We start from the raw sequence: 22,331 nt of genomic DNA, 5'->3' as shown, positions 1-22,331 counted from the left end.
TAATTGAAGGAAAGAGCATAGAAAGAGGAGAGAGCTCAGGCCAAATCCCTAAGGAGCACTGCCGTTTAAGGGTTAGGCAAAGAGGAGCCTGGAAAGTAACGAGGAATTTAAACAAGGTGATAGCTGGGTATTTACCTCAAAGACACAGTTGTAGTGAAAAGAAGGGCCATATGCACCCCAATGTTCATAGCAGCAATGTCCACAATAGCCAAACTGTGAAAAGAGCCGAGATGCCCTTCAACAGATGAATGGATAAAGAAGATGTGGTCCATATATACGATGGAATATTACTCAGCCATCAGAAAGGATGAATACCCAACTTTTACATCAACATGGTTGGGACTGGAGGAGATTATGCTAAGTGAAGTAAGTCAAGCAGAGAAAATCAATTATCATATGGTTTCACTTATTTGTAGAACATAAGGAATAGCATGGAGGACATTAGGAGAAGGAAGGGGAAAAGGAAGGTGGGGAAATCAGAGGGAGAGATGAACCATGAGAGACTATGGACTCTGAGAAACAAATTGAGGGTGTTAGAGGGGAGGGGGGTAGGAGGATGGGTTAGCCTGGTGATGGGTATTAAGGAGGGCGTATACTGCATGGAGCACTGGGTGTTATACGAGAACAATGAATCGTGGATCACTACATCAAAAACTAATGATGTATTGTATGGTGACTAACATAACAGAATAAGATAAAATTTAAAAAATAAATAAAGCAGTAGAAGAAAAAATGCGAGTGTGGTGTCATGAAAGTGGGTTAAGGAGGAGGGAGTGGTCACAAGTGCCAGATACTACCAAGAAGTCAAGTCAATAACCTCTGAAAAGATTCTATTATATTTTGTGAGCTAGGCCATGGCAGACCTTGATGAGAGAGCAGTATTAGGCAAGTAGTGGAGGCAGATTGGAGTGGGTTGAAAGATAAATGAGAAGTGGGAAAATGAAGAGAGTTAAGTGTAGGCAACTCTTCTGAGAAGCTTACAGAGAGGAGAAGAGAAGGTGGTGGTTGGAGAGGGAGGCTTTTCAGCAATTGTTTACTTGTTTTCAGATGGAAGAGACCAACCTGAATATGTTTAGATGATGATGGGAAGGGGCAAGGACTCTGTAGGTTTGGTAGCAAGAAGTCCAGAACTTCCTTTCAGTGACTTCTGTTTACTCTGTGAAGTAGGACCTGGTCGGGTCATCTGCTGAGGCTTGGGGGCAGATGGAAAAGTTGGGGGTTTGAGGAGAAGGGAGGTTTGAAAGGGCCGCTGTGGAGCATGGGGGAAAGAGCAGCCGAGGGACACAGTAAAGTTGTGGGTCAGTACTGAGGGCCTCATAGATGATGGGGACCATGAGTTTATAGTGGCACAAATCTGTGAGACTGAACGGTTTTCTCCAGCACTGTTTAGCTGCCTTTGCGCAGGCATGGAAAAAGCGGACAGTTGGACTGATCCAAGGTTGGGATGTTGCCAGGCGGATGCAACAATCCTGAGAACTGAGGCTTTTGGCAAGAGAGTGACGAAGTTAAGGACCATAAGGTCTGGTCTGAGCAGAGTGAAGTGTATCAAAGACAAGTCCTCTATAAGCCAAGCACTAGGGAGACTCTGGAACCTGTGGAAAGGTTTCTGGAAGAGACTGAAGGACGAGCAGACAGAGGAAGACCTGAGAGAGGGACAGAAAGGCACATTAGGGGGTTTGAGCCCAGAGACTTGCCTGTGTGGGACCACAGAGGGATGGGGAACGAAGGCCGAGGGGAATGTTTAAGGGGGAGGAGGGCCTTTGAGGGCGGTCGCAGCGAGAAGCGAGGCGGGTCCGAGGCAGGGGGCGTGGCCAAGCGCAAATCCCGGGCGAGGGGGCGGGGCCCGGGTAACTGGGTCCCAGCGCCGCTGTGGCTGCGGCTGCCTCAGCGACGGCTCCCGCCTCCCCACCCCCCTTCGCCGTCTCCTTCCTGCCCGCCGCCGCGGAGACCTAGGCCGAAGCTGTTACCCTGCCCCCGCGGCTGAAGCATCGTCCAGAGGGATTGGCTGAGGGCGAGCCCCGCAGCCCAAGCGCGCGACGCACACGCGCGCCCCCCGCCAGCGCCATCCTCTCCTCCCTCCCTCCCCTGCCCTGCCCTCCCTTCCCCTCCCCTCCGCCCCCCAGCCTCCGCTGCGGCGGGAGGAAGAACCCTTTCCGACCAGTCAGAAGAGCCCAGATCGATTCCCATTCGGGGAGAAAGAGACCCCGCACACCGAACAGACCGTCCGCTCGCCCCGGGGCCACGGAAGTGGCTCGCCTCCTAAGAGGGAGCCCGCGCCGAGCGCAGCCCCCCGACCCTCACCCAGCCGCTGCCGCATAGACAGCGCTCCTCAGCGGGCCCCCGGCCCCGCCGAGCCCAATCCCCGCGCAGGGCCCGGGCTGGCGATGCCTGGCACGGCAGCGGCGGTGGCTGCGGCTGCTGCTGGTACTGCCACTGCTGCCACGGCTGCTGGCCCGGGCCCGGGCCGGGGGCTTGAATCTCCGCAGTGGGGCTGAGCCCGCAGCCCCGCCCCCCGAGCCTGAGGCCGCTGCTCTGCCGGGCGCCGGGCCTCCTCCGCCCGCGCCTCCGCCCCAGGAGCTGGAGCCAAGCGGGGAGCCCGGGCCCCGCGCCCAGGCCCGGACCATGCATGGCCACCGAGCCCCGGGGGGCGCCGGGCCTTCCGAGCCCGAACACCCAACCACGAACGCCTCCGGCGCCGCTCCACCGGTCAGTGCCGACACGGACCCTGGGGCCTCCGAGCCGGGACTGCCGGTACTTAGGGGCTCAAGCTCCGCTCTCGGCGGCCCCCTGGATCCCCAGTTTGCCGGACCCTCGGACGCCAGCCTGGGCGCTGCTCCAGGCCCCCGGGTCTTACCCTGCGGCCCCAGTCCACAGCACCACCGGGCCCTGCGCTTCTCCTACCACCTGGAGGGCTCTCAGCCCCGGCCTGGTGAGTGATCCAGAGAGCATGGGAGCCTGGGCCCCGGGCCTGGTACTGGGAGCGGGTTCTTGTTCTCGGGCCCTCTAAGCCCCACCTCGGAGCCGGCCCGCTCACCCTGGCCCTTCGAGTCTTCTCAACCCCCACCCCCTTCCCTCGCTCCTCTTCCGTCCAGTCCTTTCAACCTCTGTCCGCGGTCTCCTCTCTCTGTCCCCTTGCCCCCTCAACCCTTCCCACCGCCTTCTTGTCTATCTGCTGAGACTAATGGGAGAAGGAGCACTCCAAGAAAAACGGTCAGAATTGCAAAGCAGTAAGGGGAATTTGGTTGGGGGAACGGAGTTTGGGAGAATAGGAGAAAAGGAGTCTCCCATTTGCCAAGCGCCTACATTGTGCCAGGCACTGGGCTGGGTGCTTTGTATGGGCTCTCATATCATCTTCAGGAGCTTCCTGTGAAGTAGGTATCATTAGCCCCATTTTGTAGGGTAGGAAACTGAAGCCCAGAGAAGTTAAGTAACTTGCCCAACATCCCACAGCTAGAATGGAGCCAGGATTCAAAACCAGATGCATTTGAGTCCAAAGTCTGTGGTCTTTCTCTTTCCCCAAACTGAGGTTGGAGACCATGAAAGTAATGCCAAGCCTTCTGCTTATGTGATTTTCTCCTGTACTGTTCAGCAGCTCTGGAGTATGAGTGGAAAAAAAAAGAGAGAGAGATGGTGGATTGATCCAGATTGGGGTTTTGCCAAGGTGTGTGTGGCGGGAGGACCAGGGAAGGAGGGAGTAGAAGGTGCTGATGAGCGAGATAGGTGGAGGAGGTGGGCCTTGGGGGTCAAGCTGGAGGGGCGGGCTGGAAGGGCTGATAAGTAGGGAGACAGCAGAAGGGGTGGGGGGCAAAGTCAGCTGTAGCAGAGCTGTAGAGCTGCAGGGCTGCAAGGATGGTTGTAAAGAGAAATCAGGATGCTCGAACTTGGATTCGCAGAGGTGGAGCAGCTCTGGGTCAGGCTGGGGCCACAGACTACTGCCTGGAGAGGCATTTGCCCTGCACAGACCTGAGTGTCTGAGGAGTCCAGCAGGGCCACCCCCATCTGGGGACATCCCCATGTGGACCTGAACCCAGGAGCCACAGAGAAAGAGCAGTGTATTTCTGGTCTGCCTTCCACTGGAACACTGACAGAGCTGTTGAGCGCCTGGGACCCCCCCCCCCCCCAGGGCTCACATCCCCAGCCTCCATAGGTCTCTGGGACTGTGGCCCAGCACAGTTAGCAGTAGTGAAACAAAGCACTGGCAAGATGTGCCCCTTACTGCTGTTGTGACCTTGGGCTAGTCATGGAACCTCTGGGAGTTTCCAGGGGCTCCTTCATTGTGGGCTGGAGATATCCAGCTGACAAGAGGCCTTTAACGCCCTGCCCTGCGTTCGCTCCTGCTAGCTTCCCAAACACCCCTTGACAGACACTGTGTGGAGCAGGCTACTTGGCTGCCCCTACTACGGCACCTTCTTTCAAATCCCAAAACAAGCCACAAGGACTCCCACCTCAGGGTCTTTGCGTCTGCTTTTCCCTCTGCCTGGCAGCTCTTCCCCCTGCTCTCCACCTGGCTTGTTCTTCATCTTTCAGGTCTCAGCTCAGATGTCACCTCCTCCAGAGACCCTCCCTGACCACTTTGGGGGGTGGTGCACTTGTGAGTCTCCATCACAGCTTCCGTCCTTGCCCTTCGTACAGTCTGAAATTATCTTATTGTATGTGTCCACTTGTTTATGGGCCATCTTCCTCCACTAGAAGGTGAACTCTGTGAGGGCAAGGGGATTGTATCTGTTTTGTTCACTGTTGTATCCCCAGTGAGTAGGGCTGTGCCTAGCACACAGGAGGTGCTCAATAAATCCTCGTTGAACAAATGCCCGAACAGATATGAAGGGAGCACATAGTAGGCCCTCAGGAACTATTGTCTAAAAGAAGGACAACGGAATTCCTGGCCTCCAGATGCTCTTGGTCTGAGAGTCAGTAGCTGGGCCGCGTCTCGACCCCTGGTCTCTTAGCCTCTGATTGCTGCTGCTACCGCTGCCGCCCCCATGGCCGTGATTCGGAGTTGCTGTCCCACATCCCACTCTCCCAGTCCTTACACATTACCAGTCACAATACCCAGCCTGAACTCCCCTCCTCCCCAAAAAAAGCAAAACAAAGTTTCCAGGATCCTTTTTGCCAGTCAAATCCCTGTGTCTGTAATTGGTGGCTGTCTATATATGTATATACTCCAAGATGGGGATTAAGAATAAGAAGAGTGTTAGGGAAAGACCTGGCTTCCCAACCAACCATTCCTACGTGACTCACCGTGTGACCCTGGGTGAGTGACTTCCCTTCTCTAAGCCTCGATTTCCCCATCTATAGAATGCCTCGAGAAGTCTATGAGACACTGGTGAGAAACCTGCAGAATAAAATGAAATTTTTTAAAAATAAGGGAAAAACCTTCCGAAGAGGAGGTGGAGGAATTACTCAGGCCCTGGCAAAGCAGGCGCTGGGCCATGTGATTCACAGCAGCATGGGGTGTGAGAGGCCCGCCTCCCCCACTGCCCAGCCGGCCCAAGGGTAGGCACAAGTGACTTGCTTCTCTCTCCACAGGACTCGCCTATAATTGGCCCAAAGAGGGCAGGGTTGGTGGTTGTAGGGTGTGTGTGTGTGTGTGTGTGTGTGTGTGTGTGAGAGAGAGACAGAGACAGAGACAGAAAGAGGGAGAGAGAGAAAGAGAGTCCTCTCAATTAAAGGGTTGAACATTTTAGTCCACATGTTAAGATTTCTGTGTGCCTGCCGACTTCCTCCCTCAGACTGCTGAGGCTTTTATTGAATCACCACCCGTAGGGACCAGTGACCCATCCTGGTGGGGGGGGTGCTCTTAAAAATAATACAGTTGATCCTTGAACAATGGGGGAGTTAGGGTTATGAGCCCCCATGCCCCTACTTGCACAGTCAAAAAATCTGTGTATAACTTTTGACTCCCCCAAAACATAACTACTAATAGCCTACTTTTGACCGGAATCCTTACCAATAACATAAACAGTCAAGTAACAAATCATTTTGTATATGTATTATATACTTTATTCTTAAAGTAAGCCAGAGAAAAGAAAGAAAGTGTTATTAAGAAATCATAAGGAAGAGAAGGGGTGCCTGGGTAGGCTCAGTCAGTTAAGCGTCTAACTCTTAATTTCAACCCAGGTCATGATATCAGGGTGGTGAGATCGAGCCCCACACTGGGCTCTGTGCTCAGCAGAGTCTGCTTGGGATTTTCTCTCTCCCTCTGCCCCTCCCCCCACTTGCACACGCACTCTCCCTCTCTCTCTGTCTAAAATAAATAAATAAATCTTAAAAAAAGGAAAGAAAATCATAAGGAAGAGGAAATATATTTATAGTACTATACTATATTTATTGAAAAAATCCATATATAAGTGGACCTGTGCAGTTCATACCGTGTTGTTCAAGGGTCCACTGTAGTTAAATCTTATCCATGTGAAAAACCTTCAATTTCTTCAAAGTGCTTTCTCTTTGAGTTACCCTGATTTCTGGTACGGGGAGGGGGCAATTGTTTTTATACCCATTTTCCAGGTTAATAAAACCTGGAAAGAGATGCCAGAGAGAGCTTTGAGAGAGTTGGAAAGGAGTTCCGAGCCTAGGTTTGCTCATACAGATTTGAGGGAAACCCTACCCTATTCCTCAGTTTTGAGACCTAGAATATCCTTCTGGATGCTGGGTGCGGAGTAGCTTGGGACCTGTCTCAGTCAAAATAGTTGCACCTGATGTAAGAGTCTTTTCATGGGTAGTGGGAGAACTGAGCCAATTGAGGGGGGCAGCAATAGGGCTGGCTCCCTCTAATTTGGAGCCTAGGGCATCATCAGAGACTCCAAGAGTTAGAATGGGAGCTGGAAAGGGCCCTGGACACCATCTGGTTCTGGGTTTCCCAAACTGGGTGAACATCAGAATCCCCTGATGACTTTGAAAAAATAAATGTTATTCCCAGACTCCACCTCAGAGCTCCAGAATCTTGGGGTTGCAATCTAGGAATATATTTTTAACGCTTCCCAGGTGATTCTGATACACAGCCTAGAGTGGGAACTGATTTTTAGTTGGGGTAGTAGAGGCTCAGAGAGGCAATTTATTCATGGTCCTACAGTGAATCAGCATGATTAGGGCCAGAAGGATGCATTGGCCTCCCCTCTGAGGCCCTCTCCTCAGGACCCTATGTGGGCCTACCTCCCTGCCTCCCAACCCCAAAGGAAGGCAGGGGATCTAAGCTAAAGGGAGTGAGTCAACCCCTCACTCATATACGCACAAACACCGGCTGCCTTAGTTTACCATCTATACCTAGCTCTAGTGAATGGCTGCCATTTGGCACTTCACGTTGGAAAGCAATTGTAGTTCTGGGACTCTAGGCAGGGGAAACTGTAGCATCAGCAGCACCCACCACAGGGCCTGGCCCAAAGCAAGGGCTCTAAAAGGTGTCAGCAGGGTTTGTAGAACGAGGAGGAACATGGAGGGCAGTTCAGGTAAGAATTTCAGTGGGAGGGGCGCCTGGGTGGCTCAGTTGGTTAAGCGACTGCCTTCAGCTCAGGTCATGATCCTGGAGTCCTGGGATGGGGTCCCGCATCGGACTCCCCGCTCGGTGGGGAGTCTGCTTCTCCCTCTGGCCCTCCCCCCTCTCATGCTCTCTCTGTCTCATTCTTTCTCTCTCAAATAAATAAATAAAATCTTAAAAAAAAAAAAAAAAAGAATTTCAGTGGGAGCAAGGGCACTGAGGCTTGAGGCATGCTGGGAACTGGGAGTGGTATTGAGAGGCCTAAGGGATAAGGCTAGGAAAGGAACTTTATCCTGAGGGCAAAGGGGAACTATGGAAGGGTTTATTAAGCAGGGGAATGATGTGTTCAGAGGTGGGTGTTTGGGAGATCCCCATAGCTACATGTGGAGAGTGGATGGTAGGGATGCAAGAATGGGAACAGGGAGACAGGCAGGTGGGGGTCATAGTCATCCCAGTGATGGGTGATCATAGCTTGGGTTAGAGTGATGGCAATAGGAAGGACAATAAGATCTGAGAGATATTTAGGGGCTAACATGGACAGGCCTTGGTGGTGGCTTGGATGTACAGGCCAAGGAAGAAGGAAAAGTCCAGGATGAGTTTGGGTTGTTGTCTGAAACCAACTACAGTGACCCAGTGGTTGGTGCTGGGGCCATCTACCTGCAAGAGAAGGAGCAGGTTTGAGGGAGGATATTGAGTTTGAAAGGCCTTGGGGGACATCCAGGTGAAAGCGGCCAGCAGGCATCTCGATGTAGGGTTGGAAAGCTCAAAAGAGAGAGGACTGGGCCAGAGATGTTTGGGAATTCTCACCACCAATGCATACCGTGGATCACAAAGCAGCTCATGGGGAGAAGTGTGTGCAGTTCTGGGGGCCAGTCCCATCCCTGAAGACATAGATAGTGAGGTCAGCAGAGTCACACTCAGGTGGGTCATTCATTACCCGCCAAAACTTTGCCTTAGAAATGCCTTGAGGGGGGAGGGCAGTGTTTTAAAGCACATTAGCATAAAGCTGAGACCCATTTCACAGATACCCAGGCTAGTGGCTTGTTGCAAAGAACTGAGGCAGTACTCCTGAAAAGCAAATCAAACACTGATAAAGGAAATTCCTGTGGCTCCCTCAATGTTCTCCCTTTTGAGGGCATCCTGAGAGGTCACAGAGGAAGGTCGCTTTTGGGAAGAAGAGGGGGCTTATGACGGGGGCGGGGGTGGGCTCTGCTGGGGGTTTTGGGAGAGCAGCAGTTTGAGATTCTGAGGGAATGTCTGGGAAAAGACCCAGATTTGGTTCAGTAAGCTGGGGTCTTCCAAACAAACACAACAAAACATAAAAGACTCTGGATAGCTGGAAAAAGGACTTCCCCAGACAGGACTAAAGGAATTGAAGCTTCCAAGTTGCAGATGGTTGGCACCCCGTTCCTTGGCCCTTTCAGGTACCTCTGTCCCTGTGGGAGGGCCTGGTGGGAGCTACCTGCCTCCTCAGCGGTGAGTGGCAGCTGTGTCCGAGACAGACTCCAAGCACAGCTTTCTGGGGGCCAGTTAGCTAAATGCCTTAGGCAGATGTTGAGCTGGCCAGATCCTGGCTGGGTGGGGCTAGGACCTGTCTGGAATGAGGGCAGGAAGCACAGTCTGCCATTGGCCAGCCCAGCAGAGTTATGTTCCCTCCTCTGGAGAGAGCAGACATCCTTGGAGCAGTAAGTCCAGACTCTGGGTTCTAATGCCCAGTTCCTTGGACTTGGAAGGCATCGCATCTCCAAAAGGTGCTTCAAAACCCACACAGAGCTGAAGACAAGGATGCAGGGCAGTAGCTGAAGGAACCTCAGTGCTCCTGGCTCTGCCACTGGCGCACTGCACCCCACCCCGGGGTCCTTTCCCCTCTCAGGGCCTTAGTTTCCCCGTTTATAACCCTGGGACCTGATTATCACATTTGTCTGGTGTATAACACGGCATCAATGAATACTTGGTAATAAATAGCTGGCAGATAAGGGAAAGTGAAAGGGGAGGAAGAAGGGCATTTCTTTATTCAACGAATGTTTATTGAAGAAGTACTATGGGGGCGCCTGGGTGGCTCAGTTGGTTAAGCGACTGCCTTCGGCTCAGGTCATGATCCTGGAGTCCCGGGATCGAGTCCCGCATCGGGCTCCCTGCTCGGCAGGGAGTCTGCTTCTCCCTCTGACCCTTCCCCCTCTCATGTGCTCTCTCTCATTCTGTCTGTCTCAAATAAATAAATAAAATCTTTAAAAAAAAAAAGAAGTACTATGTGCGTGGCCCTGTGCAAGAAGACAGAGCTTCTTCCTAGCAGGGAAGATCTACATGACAAGTAATTGTGAGCACAGATGCTGCAGGAACATATGAGGAGTGGCGTAAGCAGGGAAAAGAGGACACTTGAGTTGAGACTCCAAGGATAAATGGGAGTCCAGAGGTAAGGCAAAGCGGAAAAGCCATTCAGGCCACGGGAACAACATGTGCCAAAGCCCCAGGCGGAAGAGAGCACTTTCGAGGAACAGACAAGAGGCCATTGTGGCTGGAGGGTGGGGGCGGGGAAGTGTTCTTGAGCTGGGCCTTACTTGTCCCCAAGCTCAGGAGGTTGGCGTTCACCCGGGAGGTGAGGGGGAGCCCTTCACAGGGCCACAGGAATTGAAGCCGACTGTTTTCATAGGCTGGTTGTGGTGTGGAGAACGCCTTGTAGAGAGGATGAGAGGGAAAGTAGTTAGGAAGCTGGAGAGTGGGGCAAAGCTTATGGATTCTAAAGCTATGAAAGTCAGGTCTGCTAGGGGTTGGGGTCTGGCTGGATGTGTGAGTTGAGGGAGAGGGAGGAGACCTGGAGAAAGCCCAGCCTCTGGCTTGGAGAACTGCAGGGCTGGATGTGCCCCTCTTGGGATGGGGAAGGCAGGAGGAGGTGCCCCTAGGGGTTGGGTGTGGCTTGGGACGCACTGAGTCTGAGGGAGCCCGAAGACAGGGGATGGGGCATCCCGGTGGCAGTGCCCAGCAGGCATCGGCTGTGCCCCGGCCCCCGGGCCCCAGAGTTAAGGGCAGGAGGGTGAGGGGCACAGGTGTGTGGCTGAGGCCCAGAGGGAATTGGGAGGCTCCTCGGGGCGCTGGCAGCCTCCAGCCATCTGTGGTGCCTTCTTGTATGTAGCCTGGGCACGGAAGGGGTTAAGTCACAGAGGGAAGGCGCGTGTAGAAAGCGGCCAAGGCAGGACTGGCAAGGCTGGCCCCAGGGAGCTGCAGCTGGCATAGCAGCCCTTCCGCTTGGGCCTGCTGGGCGCGCAGCAGCTGCCCACACCTCTACCTCTGCCTTCACCTTCACCTTCCCTGCTCCCCCGCCCGAGCTTCTTCCCAGTTCCCCTAGGCAGGGCCTCCCTGCCTAATGCATTCCAGGTGTTGACACAGCCCCAGGGGCGGCAGGAAGTAGGGCAGGGAAGGTGTGGGTCTCTCTTGCTGTGCATCTCTTAGGGGCTCCAGTCTCCAGGCCTCACTGACTGCTTCTGTTCTCTGGAAAATTCCTTCAGGGATCTCTTTTTGGGTCCTGAGTCTCCGGCAGGGTCAGGCAGTGGTGAGAGTGTCCCCCGACCCCCCGGCCCCAGACCCAGCTCTGGCACTTTCTAGCTTCACGTGACCTTGAGCAAGTCTCTTCACCTCCCTGAGCCTCAGTTTTAACATCTGTAAAATGGGGTTATCATGCCCACCTCTTAGTGTTGTCTTAAGAATTTGCCACAGGTAGAGAAAACCCCCGCAGCACTCAGCATGACACATTGTAGCCATGTTCAACAAATGGCCGTGGTCTGCCTTGGTCTGCCCTTTTTGTTTCTTCACATTTGCCTCTCTAAGCCTGCATCCCTCACTGTCCCTGTCTCCCTTCTGACTTGCCCCCCCCCTTTACCGTTTCCCTCTCTAGCTGTCGGGCTCTCCGCAGTCTTCCTTCCGGTCTTCTCTTTCCTTGTCTTGGTTCCAGTGCCTCTCTCTCTCTTTTTCTCTCTCTCTCTGCCTTTTTCCCTCATGATCTCTCTGTGTTACTAATTCTCAAATTTGACCAGGCTTCTGGTGACAGGGGAAGGGAAATGGGTGGATCTTGGGATCCCTGGGGTCACACACAGCAGGGGTCAGAGGGGCCATCCCCTAGTGGCTTTGTCCTCACAGGAAGGGAAATCCCAGCCAGCGTGGTAGCCCCAGCACTGGGTAATTATTGCCCCCAGTGCTCCCAGCTGCAGCTCCACTCCCTTCCCTTCCTGTCCTCTGAAGTCCCCAGCCCCTCCTGGGGGTGGAGCAACCACCCCCATCCTTCTCTGGCCTCAGGTCCAGAGACACAGGGAGGAGGTGGCCAGGCCCTTACAGCAGTCCAGCAACTGGAAGAGGGATGGGCTGCCTGTGCTCCCATGTGGCCGTGTGGTGTGTGTGTGTGTGTGTGTGAGCGCACGCATGTGTGCGTGCATGCACGTGCATGTGTGCACATGTGCCTGGCTGCCTGGCTGTCTTTGTCCCCAAGGGTCTGTTTTGTGTGTATCTTAATGTTCTTATTTCTGTATGTCTGTCTGTATGTTTGAGTGTGTGTCTGTATATGTCTCTCTGTGTCTATGTGTGTCTTTGGGTCTGTATTTGTTGTGTGTTCCTGTTTGCCTGCTTGTGTGTCACCTTGGTTCTGTCTAAGCCCCTGGGAGTTTCTAGATGTTTCTGCATGTGGGTTTCTGTATGTAGATCTCGTGCGTGTGCGTGTGTGTGTGTGTTTCTGTGCCCATGTCTGTCTCTGTATGCCCCCTATGAGGTCTGTATCTTGGTTGTAGTTGTAGTTGGTGTGTGTGTGGGCAGGGGTGCCTGCCTGTCTTTGGGCCCTTCCTGCCCTCTTCCTCCTGTTCTGGAACGTTTTTTTTTTTACAAACCCAGGACTCTGTTCATTGTGCCCTCAAACACACTCTTCACCTTCCTACCTAGTATTCCCACCTTTGCTCAATTTCTTCCCTTGCCTGCAGGACCATGCCCAGTCCACCTAAAACCAAAAAACAACAATAACAACAACAAAAACATACCCCATCCTGGATGGCTGAACTCAAAAACCGCCTCCGTTAGAAAGTCACCCCATTCCCCCCTCCAAATGTCATTTCTTTCCCAACTCAGCAAACATTGGCTGAGGATGTGCTCTGTGACTCTGGACACAGACATGCTTGGGATCCCATCCCAGCTCTAACTGTGTATCCTCAGACAAGTTATTTTGCTTCTCTGTGTCTCGCTTTTCTTGCCTATAAGATGGAGCTAATAGTACACAGGGTTGTTAGGAGGATGCCATACCGGAAAGCATCAACACAAAGCCTGACCCAGAGTAGGTGCTTAACAAACAGTTGAACCCCCATACTTTATATCTTCCACTAAGAAGTGAACACCTTGAGTTCCAGACAGTTCTGGAGGTTCTTGAAATGCCCTGCTCTCTTCTCCAAGGGTCTTGCACAGGGCAAAGTGTAAACTGGACCAGGTGGAACCAAAGGATCCCAGTTCAGGGAACTGCTGACAAGTGTTGCATGAGCCTGCTCAGGCCCAGAGAAGATTGGGCCCTAGCAGAGGGTGGAAGAAGGGACCTCCAAGGCTGCCACCCAATGGCCAGAGCATGTCAGATAGGGCAGGAGGTAACCGGCAGAGGTGGAAGGGGCCTAAAGGACCATCTAATTCGGATACCCCAAAGTGGTGGCCCACAAGTTGAATTGGACTCACAAATATTGTTTGACCTACTCACTGTTTTCAAAATTAGGGGGTTTCATGTAAAAGTCTGGATTTCTGATTCTCTTGAAATATTGGAAGATCCGAAAACACAGGGCCCTGTTCCTGCAAAGTGACAATTAGATAGAAGGGAGGAACTTCAGGTGAGGCACGTGGTCTCCAGTTTACCCCAGTCCCTACCATTCCCTAATGGCTAGTACTGTTCCATTTTACAGAAAGGTCCTCACTTTACATGAGAGTACACACTTTACAGAAACATCCTTCACTTTATAGAAGGGGGCCTCACTCTATAAGAGACTTCCTCCATTTCACAGAAAAGCCTTCTGTTTGGCAGAGAGTCCTTCATTTACAGACAGGTCATCCGTTTTACAAAAAGGTCTTTATAGAACTCTCCTCGCTTTACAGCACGTCCCTCCATTTTGAAGAAGTCTCCTCCACTTTCTAGAAATTTCTTCCCTTTACAGAAGGGGCATTCTTTTTATCAAAAAGGCCTCCATTTTGTTGAAAGTTTCTCTATTTTGCAGGAAGGAATACTCTAGGAAACTCTTGGAAGTGGCTCCCACTTTCCAAAATCGCCTTCACTCTGCAGAAGGTGCCTCTGTTTTTCTGCAGAGTCCTTATGTTCAGAAGACCAGTCCACTTCAGGGAAGGAACTTTCAGATCTACGCACAGGGTTCCTGTAGAACAGCTCCCCCTGCACGTCTCACACTCGACAGAGCTTCGTGTTTGAGCTCTCAGAGAGAACATCTGTCAGGCCAAGCAAGGCCTGGGTCAGTTTGGCCCCAAGGGTGTAGGGCAGCAGGGCTGGACCTCACATTCAAGGGGAAGGTGGAAAAAGTGGGGCAGCTATGCCTTTATCCCCTGTTTTTTTTCTCAAACTGAGGGGCTCCCCTCCCCCCCCAAACTGAGCTGGCTTTCCAAAAGGCACTTTCTTATTTGCTGTTGTTCTTTCTTCTCCACTCCCTCTGTTCCCTTTCTCCACCCCACCCCACCCCCAGGAATTCCAGCTGTCCCTGGGGCCTACCTCTTAGCCTGGAGAGACAGAGATCTGGGGGCTGTAGGGAGAAGTATGCAGTGGGGGGTCAGGAGGCCTGAGGGCTGGGGCCAGCTTCTGCCCACTCTAGCATCTCACCAGGTCCTCAGAATGAGGAGCGCACACATATTCTCCCCCATTTTGCAGATGGGGAAATTGGGGTCCAGAGTTGTGAAGCAACTCCCCAGGTCACCATGGAGTTAATGGCTGAGGTCCAGTCTGAGGCCCTATTAGCTGACTTGAGATTAAGCCAAGGCTACAACTAGGAGATGGGAGAGGGGGTGTTGCTGGCCAGGGAAGGGGGATGCTGGGAGCTGAAATTACCAGAAAGAGGTGAGGGAGAGGCAGGGTCATTCCAGTGGAAATGGGCAAAGGCAAGAATCCTTATCTTCCAACAGCTAGAGGACAGACCTGCTCTGCTAGGAGCCCCAAAGCATGCGCTCAGGGCACCTGCCAAGTAGGGGCATGCAGCAACCAGAAACAATTTTTGGAATGATTTTGTTACTTCAATAACAAAATGTTGTCATGGAAAAATTCAAAACTCTATTATACTTCTGAACACTTATATTACAGTTTTGTATGATTTGTATTTTCAATTGAGTTTGAATTGCAGGATGGGGTACCATTGTCTTTTCTTTGCCATGCCACCTCTAGTAGGAATCCTGCCCTGATCTGAGGAGCTGTCGAGGAGAGTGGAGCTGGATTCTGTGTCCCTCTTTGACTGGGTTTGCTCGTGCTTCTTGGTGTGTCAATAGCTTTGTGTTGGGTTGCAGCCTGCGGCCTGGGGGTTTATTATCTGTGTGCATAGTTTTGTGTCTTTGCGGATGTGTAGTTCTGTGGGATTTCAAGTTTCACTCACATTGCTGTGTGGGTGGGGGGCACTATGCTCTCTCCCTTTTTTGTTTCACGGACTACCCCAAATCAGGGGCTGTGATTACTATCCAATTTTCCAGACAAGGAAACTGAGGTTCAGTAGATAGAGAGGCTTGCCCAGGGTCACACAACTAGTAAGTGGGGGTGTTGGGATTTAACCAGCTTCTCTATGACTCCTGAACCAGCTCTTCCTTTTTTTTTTTTTTAAAGATAGGGAGAGAGTGGGGGAAGGACAGGAGGAGAGGGAGAGAGAACCTCAAGCAGGCTCCACGCCCAGGGCGGAGCCTGTCACAGGGCTTGATCTCACAACCCCGAGGTCATGCCTGGAGCCAAAATCAAGAGTCAGAAGCCCAACCCACTGAGCCACCCAGGCGCCCCCTGAATCAGCTCTTCCTAATGAAGGTGCCACAACACCTCAACATGCACAGTCCAGTCAGTGAGTGCAGTCATGCCACCCCTCTTTGGGATAGTCATATACCACAGGTTCTAATTGACTGTCCTTGTTTTTTTAATAAATAAGACCAGATTCAAGGTTATCCCTGAAATAATGTCACTGTCATGAGCACTCAGGTGCCCACTGCAAGGAAATTGGGTAGAGTCCACAGCTTGCCTGAGGCTTAACTGGACAAGAGACTAGGGGGCCCTGGTTGCCAGGTGCCGCCTCAGAGGCCCGGCTCTGCCTCATTCACTCTAAGCCCTCCTTGACTGAGGTTGCTAAAATTTGCTCAAATAAAGTACAGGTAGATTTGAATTTCAGGTATTCGACAAACAATATTTTAGTATGGCATAATAAATTTTTAGTGTAAGTATGCATGAGACATGCTTATACTAAGAAATTATTCATTGTTGATCTGAAATTCAAATATAACTGGGCATTCTGTACTTTATCTGGTCGCCCTGTCCATGGCCTCTCCCTCCCCTGAGCTTCCCCATCCCAACAGACTGACCCCCCCCTACGGCACTTCCTGAGCCCCACTTAGCTTTTCCTAAATGAAAGTCTCTTGTCTTTGAGATTGGGAGCTCCCTGAGGGTTAAGATCAAGATTACCTTTTGCCTGCTGAAGGCTTGCCGGGATGGCATACCCCCACCCCCGCAGAAGAGCTGAGACAGTGCCCAGGATGTGCTTCCGGTCGGTGACAAGAGATGCCAAAATGGCAACAATGGTGGTGTGTGAGCATAACGTGCCGAGCACGTGGCATATGGACACGTGAACAACTCTGCGGCTCTCTTGAGGTCTTTGAGGGCTCTGCATTGCCAACGTGTGGCTGGGTACATTTTCACAATGTATTATAAAGTTCGGTGGTGTGACTTTCTCTCTGTGGGGTGGGGCCCTTTGTGGCCTCTGCTCTAATGGGCCCTGGGGACTCTGGTAAACCCAGTAGTGGAGGGGGCAGTGCTGGTGGAAGACTCCATCAGGTGTGTAGGTATGCTCACGTGAGAGATAATGCCGGTGACGGTCAACTATAAAAAATGGGCTGGAGAAAACCAGTGCAGAACCTAGCCAGGTGGGGATGGGATGGAGCAGTAGGAAAGGCTGTGGCATCCAGGAAGGGAGAAGGCCTCCCTTGGGAGCTCCCTAGGGGCAGAGATGGGATTTCACATCTTCCAGCAGTGAGTCTACTAGGCTCAGAGTAGGACTCAGAAATACCTGGGGGAACTGAGCTAAGCCTAGGGAAACCAGAGAGTTCAACAGAACCGTGAGGTGCCATGGGGGCCTAGCTGAGAAGTTCCTATCTTCCCCATGGGCAGTGGGAAGTCATAAAAGGCTCTTGCGCAGGTAAGTGTCATGCCCTGAGCTGGAGGTCCATCTACCCTCATGGAGGAAGCAAGACCTGGGGACCAGGGGGACACTGGGGGAAAACATAGGCAGAGACAAGGAAATGGAGGCAGAGGGACAGGCATGAGGAGCACTGACACAGGAGAGGGAGGGATCTTGAACCTTCTTCCTTCAGTGGAGCCTCAGCCGTTCTTGGCCAGGCCTAGGCTCCTGAACTGGAACCCTGATGTCATCTCCCTGGAGGTGGGCGTAAAGGTATTGTACTCACTAGCCACACTGCAGCTCACAACTTTCTGAAGCACTGGGGTACAACCCTGCCCCTCCTACTTCCCCCCTTTTCCAGCTTCCCCTTGAAGGGCAGGGTTCAGAAAGGAGTCCAGTGCAGGACCCATCTGCTGAAGCTCTGCCATTGACTTGCTGTGTGACCTCGGGCAAGTCACTGCCCCTTTCTCGGCCTTCATCTCTTCATTAGATCCTGAGCTCACAGTCCCTGCCCTTCTCTCCTGTGAAGCCAGAGTGTGCCAGAATATCTGAATTTTATCCAGCCTTCCATTCTGCAGGGCTGCCCGCAAGGAGGCAGAGAGAAAGGAGAGCAGGCCCACTGGTGGGGTGGGTGTAAAGGGAGTAGAGGGTAGGCCAGAGCAGGGCCACAAAGAATGGTGTGGTCACCCTATCCCCAGAACAAGCAGTGGAGTGGACAGAGAGAGAAGCCTGGCCAGGGGCCCCCCAGCTGCTCTGCACAGACTGGGTAGGGAGGGCTCACCGGGGAGGCCTGCCTGCTTTGAGGTGTGGAGACAGGGCGAGAAGGAGCCTTGAGGAGGCAGACAAGGGGCACCTGAGACCCTGGCATCTATGTGTGTATCTCTCGGGGGGGGGGGGTCTCTGCACAACGGGGTGCCTGGCTTTGCCTGCTGGGTCTCTGACACTGTCAGCTACTCTGTGTCTCTCTTGCTCTGGCCATGTGTCTCTCAAACTGTGTCTTGTCATGTGCCACCCTCCAAGTGATTCATCCTCTTCAACCCCACACCCAGGGGGAAGGCAGGGCAGGACCAGGCCAGGATGTGCTGAGCAGGGCAGGGTAAGCCGAACTGAGAGGAGTATGTCCTCCCTCCCCGTCAGGGCCCTGCCTGCTCAGGTGGGAAAAGAAGGAGGAACCTGCACCCAAGGCAAAGTTGCAGGGTGGAGGAGTGGGTGCGGCCTGGGGCCTGGGGCACCATGTTGCTGCAGGGCTGGGAGCGGACCACAGCCCAGGTCCCCTGGGGCCTGCCTGGCTGGACTGGGGCCAGAGTGCAGCCAGGGACCCAGGGAAGCTGCTGGAACACTGTGTGTTGGGCTGTTCCTTCCCTCCAGGACTGGGAGACCTAAAATTCCCTGTGCCTTTTTTTTGCCCATGCGACCCCACAGGGTGTCTCTGTGTGTTGTAGCTGTATGTTTTTGCAACGGAGGGCACATGGGACACCGTGACCATTTAGACCAGTAAGCAGATGTCAGGTGTGTCAGTGTGCCTGAGCCCCCAAGACCTACGGACACCTTGGACATGTTTGTTTCATGAGTACGACATGGGAGTAAAAGAGGCCATACGTCTGTGATCGTGTGTCTGCGTTTCTGGATACATGGTGGTGTGTGACTTCGGGATGTTATCCCATTGTGTGCAGTCATATCTGACAGGGTACAATGACCCTGCATGGCTATAGTCCTCATAGCTGTGTGAACCACTTGCAGGTGTGTGAACCTGTAACACCGTATTACAGTATGTGTGACACACTGTGGCCCTGCGACTGTGAGATGCAATATAAATGACTCTGTATGTCTTTGTGACTCAGTGTAACCATCTTTGAGGAGTGTGTATGATGGTAAGTGGTTGGGAAATTATCATATGAAACTGCATAAAACGATGGGCTTGCCACCGTGTGGCTGTCTTTGTGAGTGTGCGTGCCTGTGTGCTTGTGTATGTGATACCGTGGGGCCGCGTGATAATACGTGAGTTCGTGACTGTGGGTCTTGGTGACTGTTTGTGAGCAGGCTTTCAGGAGCGTGATAGCATGTGATTGATTGGATATTTGAATTTGTGGGGCCCTGCAGTTGCCTGAGACAGTCTAAATAACACCATGTGGCTCCTTGACTGAGTGGGCCCTTTTGTGACTGGTCAGTATGAGACTCTGTAACACAGGCTAGCAGATCCTGTGGCTGTGAGAGGGTGTGTGGCTGGGGCCCAGCAAAACCAACACCACGTGTGGGTGGGAAGGGGCTCTTGGCCGCCACTCACTCTCCTGTCCTCACACCTGTTTGCCTACGTCCTTCCCTACGCCGTGGACTTTCATGACTTCCTTCTGCCCGCAGGACAGTCACCTAGCTCCTCAGCCTGCCTCCAGGGTTGGCCCTCTCTGCTCTGTCCCCCCACCCCCCACTGACTTCTCAGTGAAGACCGAGCCAGGCCCACCTGAGCGCCACACTTCTTCCCTTTGGGACATGTCAGCCTGGAGGGTCCCTCATTGTCTTCCAGATGGAATCTTCTCTCCCAAAGGCAACCATCGTCTTCCCCTAGTACCAAAGACAGAGGTGGACTTAGGGAGCCCACAGTGAGGGAAGAGGGACAGTGCAAAAAGACCTCCCATTTTCTGCATTTGTTGCCTGCCGTTTTAAAGCCATTCCCGTGACCTGAACTCTGCGTGCTGGGTGTGTGTGGTTGTGTGTGGGTGTGGAAGTGGAGGAGGGTAGTAACAGATTAGTGAGAGGCTGGGTTTTCAAGGAGCAAAACTTTTGTTCGTGAATCCAATTTTGTCATTTTTGAGCACACTCGGCTGAATACAATTGTAGACAAGGAAGACCAAGTATCCTCAGGACCTTAAGAAAAAGGATGAATGGCTTAGGCTCAGCATACTCACTGTGGCCATATAAACAAGGGCTGCAAACACATACACAAACTGGAGGGTGCTCGCATCCGCCCCCAGTCTGGTTAAACGCCCTAATAATGATGCCTGCTGACATACAAGGAATCAATGCACAGATCACAAAGAACTCTTGTCTATTGATGAAAACAGCCAGCCACAGCCCCGGGCCTGGCTCCCCATCTGAGGGCTGCGGTAGGGGCTTCCCAGAAAGGCAGTGTGCCCTGGAAAGGGGTTCAGGGAAACCCAATACCCCAATACCTGCTAAGACATACGACTCCCCTGGCCCCTTTGGGGTAACATCAATCGCTTCACACCCAGGTTCTCCCTTTCTGCAGGGCTGCACCAAGGAAACCGGATCCTGGTTAAAAGTTTGTCCCTTGACCCTGGCCAGAGCCTTGAACCTCATCCAGAAGGTCCCCAGCGGCTTCGCTCAGACCCAGGCCCCCCCACTGAAACCCCCAGCCAGCGTCCTTCGCCACTGAAGCGGACACCCGGTCCAAAGCCACAAGGTAAGTGGTTCCAGCGAGGGGCAGAGAAATGGCCCAGGAGAGGGGATGACAGAGGGGAAAGGCTGACCAGTGGCAGAGGAGAATGCTTGTTAGAAGGCTAGGAAGCACCACGGTCTAGCGGCAGAGGGCTGTGGCCTGTGGCTGATGCGTACACGCTGGCATTTTGCCTCAGGCTTGCTCTGTACCCGCCTTGGGCAAAGGTGCAGACTGGGGGTTTGTGGAGGGCCTTGTGGCCTGACCATGACAGCCACCTCCAAACTCAGCTCACTGGGATCTCCCCTCTCTTCCCTGTGCATTTCTCCAGTCCCCCCAAAGCCCAGCTACCTGCAGATGCCCCGGATGCCCCCCCCACCTGAGCCCATTCCCCCTCCACCATCACGCCCGCTGCCTGCAGACCCCCGAGTGGCCAAGGGCCTGGCCCCCAGGGTGGAGGCCAGCCCCAGTTCTGCAGCAGTATCCTCACTGATTGAAAAATTTGAAAGGTGAGTCTGGTCCCCGGGGGACCCTGTGGGGGTGAGGGTGGGCCTGGGACAGGAAGGACAGCTCTAAGACGGGACTCTCAGTGAGTTCATACCCTGCCTCCGTGTGTGTCCACCACCCACCTCAGAGAGCCTGTGATTGTCGCCTCGGATAGGCCAGCCCCTGGCCCCAGCCCAGGTCCCACAGAGCCAGCCGTGTTGCCACAGCCACCCGCGCAGCCTCCAGTGCCCCAGCTTCCCGAGGGCGAGGCCTCCCGCTGCCTGTTCCTGTTGGCTCCCGGGCCCCGGGATGGCGAGAAGGTGCCCAACCGGGACAGCGGCATTGACAGCATCAGCTCGCCATCCAACAGTGAGGAGACCTGCTTCGTCAGTGATGACGGGCCCCCCAGCCACAGCCTGTGCCCCGGGCCCCCTGCCCTGGCCAGTGTCCCTGTTGCCTTGGCTGACCCCCACCGGCCCGGCTCCCAGGAAGTTGATAGCGACCTGGAGGAGGAGGATGACGAGGAGGAGGAGGAGAAGGACAGAGAAATCCCAGTGCCCCCGATGGAGAGACAGGAATCTGTGGAGGTACTGACCCACGTTCACCAAGAGACGGGACCATGTGGAAAAACCAGGAGCCTGGCTCTTACACTTGGTTCTTCCCCAGCTCGTTATTTCTCAAAACAGGGCATTGTTTCCACTTGGGATGTTTGGCTTCCCTGGTCCCCTGGTACTAAATATCGGTAGCAAACCTGTACCTCGCTGCCGCCCCGCTTCACTGTAACTACCAAAATGACCATGCATGGTCCCAAATGCCCACTGGGAAAATTGTTCTTCCCTCATCAGAGAACCACTAGCTGGACCTCACTTTTTCTGTCTTAAAGATGTGCATCCTGCTTGGGGATCCTTAAAGTCCTCCTCCAGCTGGAAAATCCCAAGACTCGGTAGCTATGTGACACTGGGCAAGACTCCACTCCCCTACCACGAGCCTCGGTTTCCTTATTTATAAAATGGAAAGTCTCTCACATCCAGAGAGACTCCCCAGCAGCTGGCCGCCAGAGGGGCGCGAGAGCTAGAGCTCCTCCTGCCTGAAGGACCTGAGGCTGTGGTCATGAAGGCCCTTGGCAGCAGGAAACCCTTTCTGTGCCCCAACAGCCTAAGGCTGCTTTCAAAGGCTTCCTCGCACTTAAGTTAGGTTGCCTCCAGAACACCTTCTTCACCAGAACCCAGCTCAAATGTGGGGGCTGAGGCCAGGGACTCAGCAAATATGTGTCCAGTGATTTGGAAACTGGGCCAACAGGCGATGAGTCGTATACCTTTTTGTACTTTGGTGTTTTCTTCACACCCCGGGTACTCGGCAAGCTTTTGCTGACAGTGAACTGAGTGGGTGAATAAATAACATTTATAGAGTACTTAATCTGTAGTCTGCTATGTTTTACTTACATTAAATCATTTAATTATCTCAACTACCAATGGACTTAGGTCCTATTACTATCAGTTTATACAGATGAGGAGACTTAAATACAGAGCAGTTACACAACTTATGCAAGCTAATGAATGGCAGAGCTAGGATTTGAACCCAGGAAGTCTGACTTCCTGGCCCACACAATTAACCACTGCAC

The 22,331-nt window shown here is 53.1% G+C and overlaps 1 protein-coding gene and 1 long non-coding RNA gene across 3 annotated transcripts in view; one reads left to right on the top strand and one right to left on the bottom strand.

Moving 5' to 3' along the window:
* LOC135361933 (uncharacterized) overlaps positions 1-19,387 on the bottom strand; it is a 31,928-nt gene extending 12,541 nt beyond the window's left edge. Inside the window, exon 1 of one of the 2 annotated variants that reach the window (XR_010406137.1) lies at positions 19,292-19,387. This is a non-coding gene — a long non-coding RNA (uncharacterized LOC135361933). Of the gene's footprint in view, positions 1-2,854; positions 2,993-19,291 lie in introns of those variants that run through there. The other variant, XR_010406136.1, reaches the window with a different exon arrangement.
* Positions 2,456-22,331, top strand: part of FGD1 (FYVE, RhoGEF and PH domain containing 1) — a 40,774-nt gene continuing 20,898 nt past the window's right edge. The window contains exons 1-4 of the mRNA XM_045878581.3: positions 2,456-2,929; positions 20,078-20,251; positions 20,556-20,733; positions 20,859-21,297. Coding sequence (XP_045734537.1) covers positions 2,623-2,929; positions 20,078-20,251; positions 20,556-20,733; positions 20,859-21,297 — 1,098 coding nt within the window. The 5' untranslated portion in view covers positions 2,456-2,622. The remainder of the gene's footprint in view (positions 2,930-20,077; positions 20,252-20,555; positions 20,734-20,858; positions 21,298-22,331) is intronic.

Source organism: Mirounga angustirostris, unplaced genomic scaffold (genome assembly GCF_029215605.1).
Source record: "Mirounga angustirostris isolate CCGP_5_RB_7025 unplaced genomic scaffold, mMirAng1.0.hap1 SCAF_11, whole genome shotgun sequence".
NCBI lineage: Eukaryota > Metazoa > Chordata > Mammalia > Carnivora > Phocidae > Mirounga > Mirounga angustirostris.
This window is presented reverse-complemented; position numbering and strand designations above follow the sequence as displayed.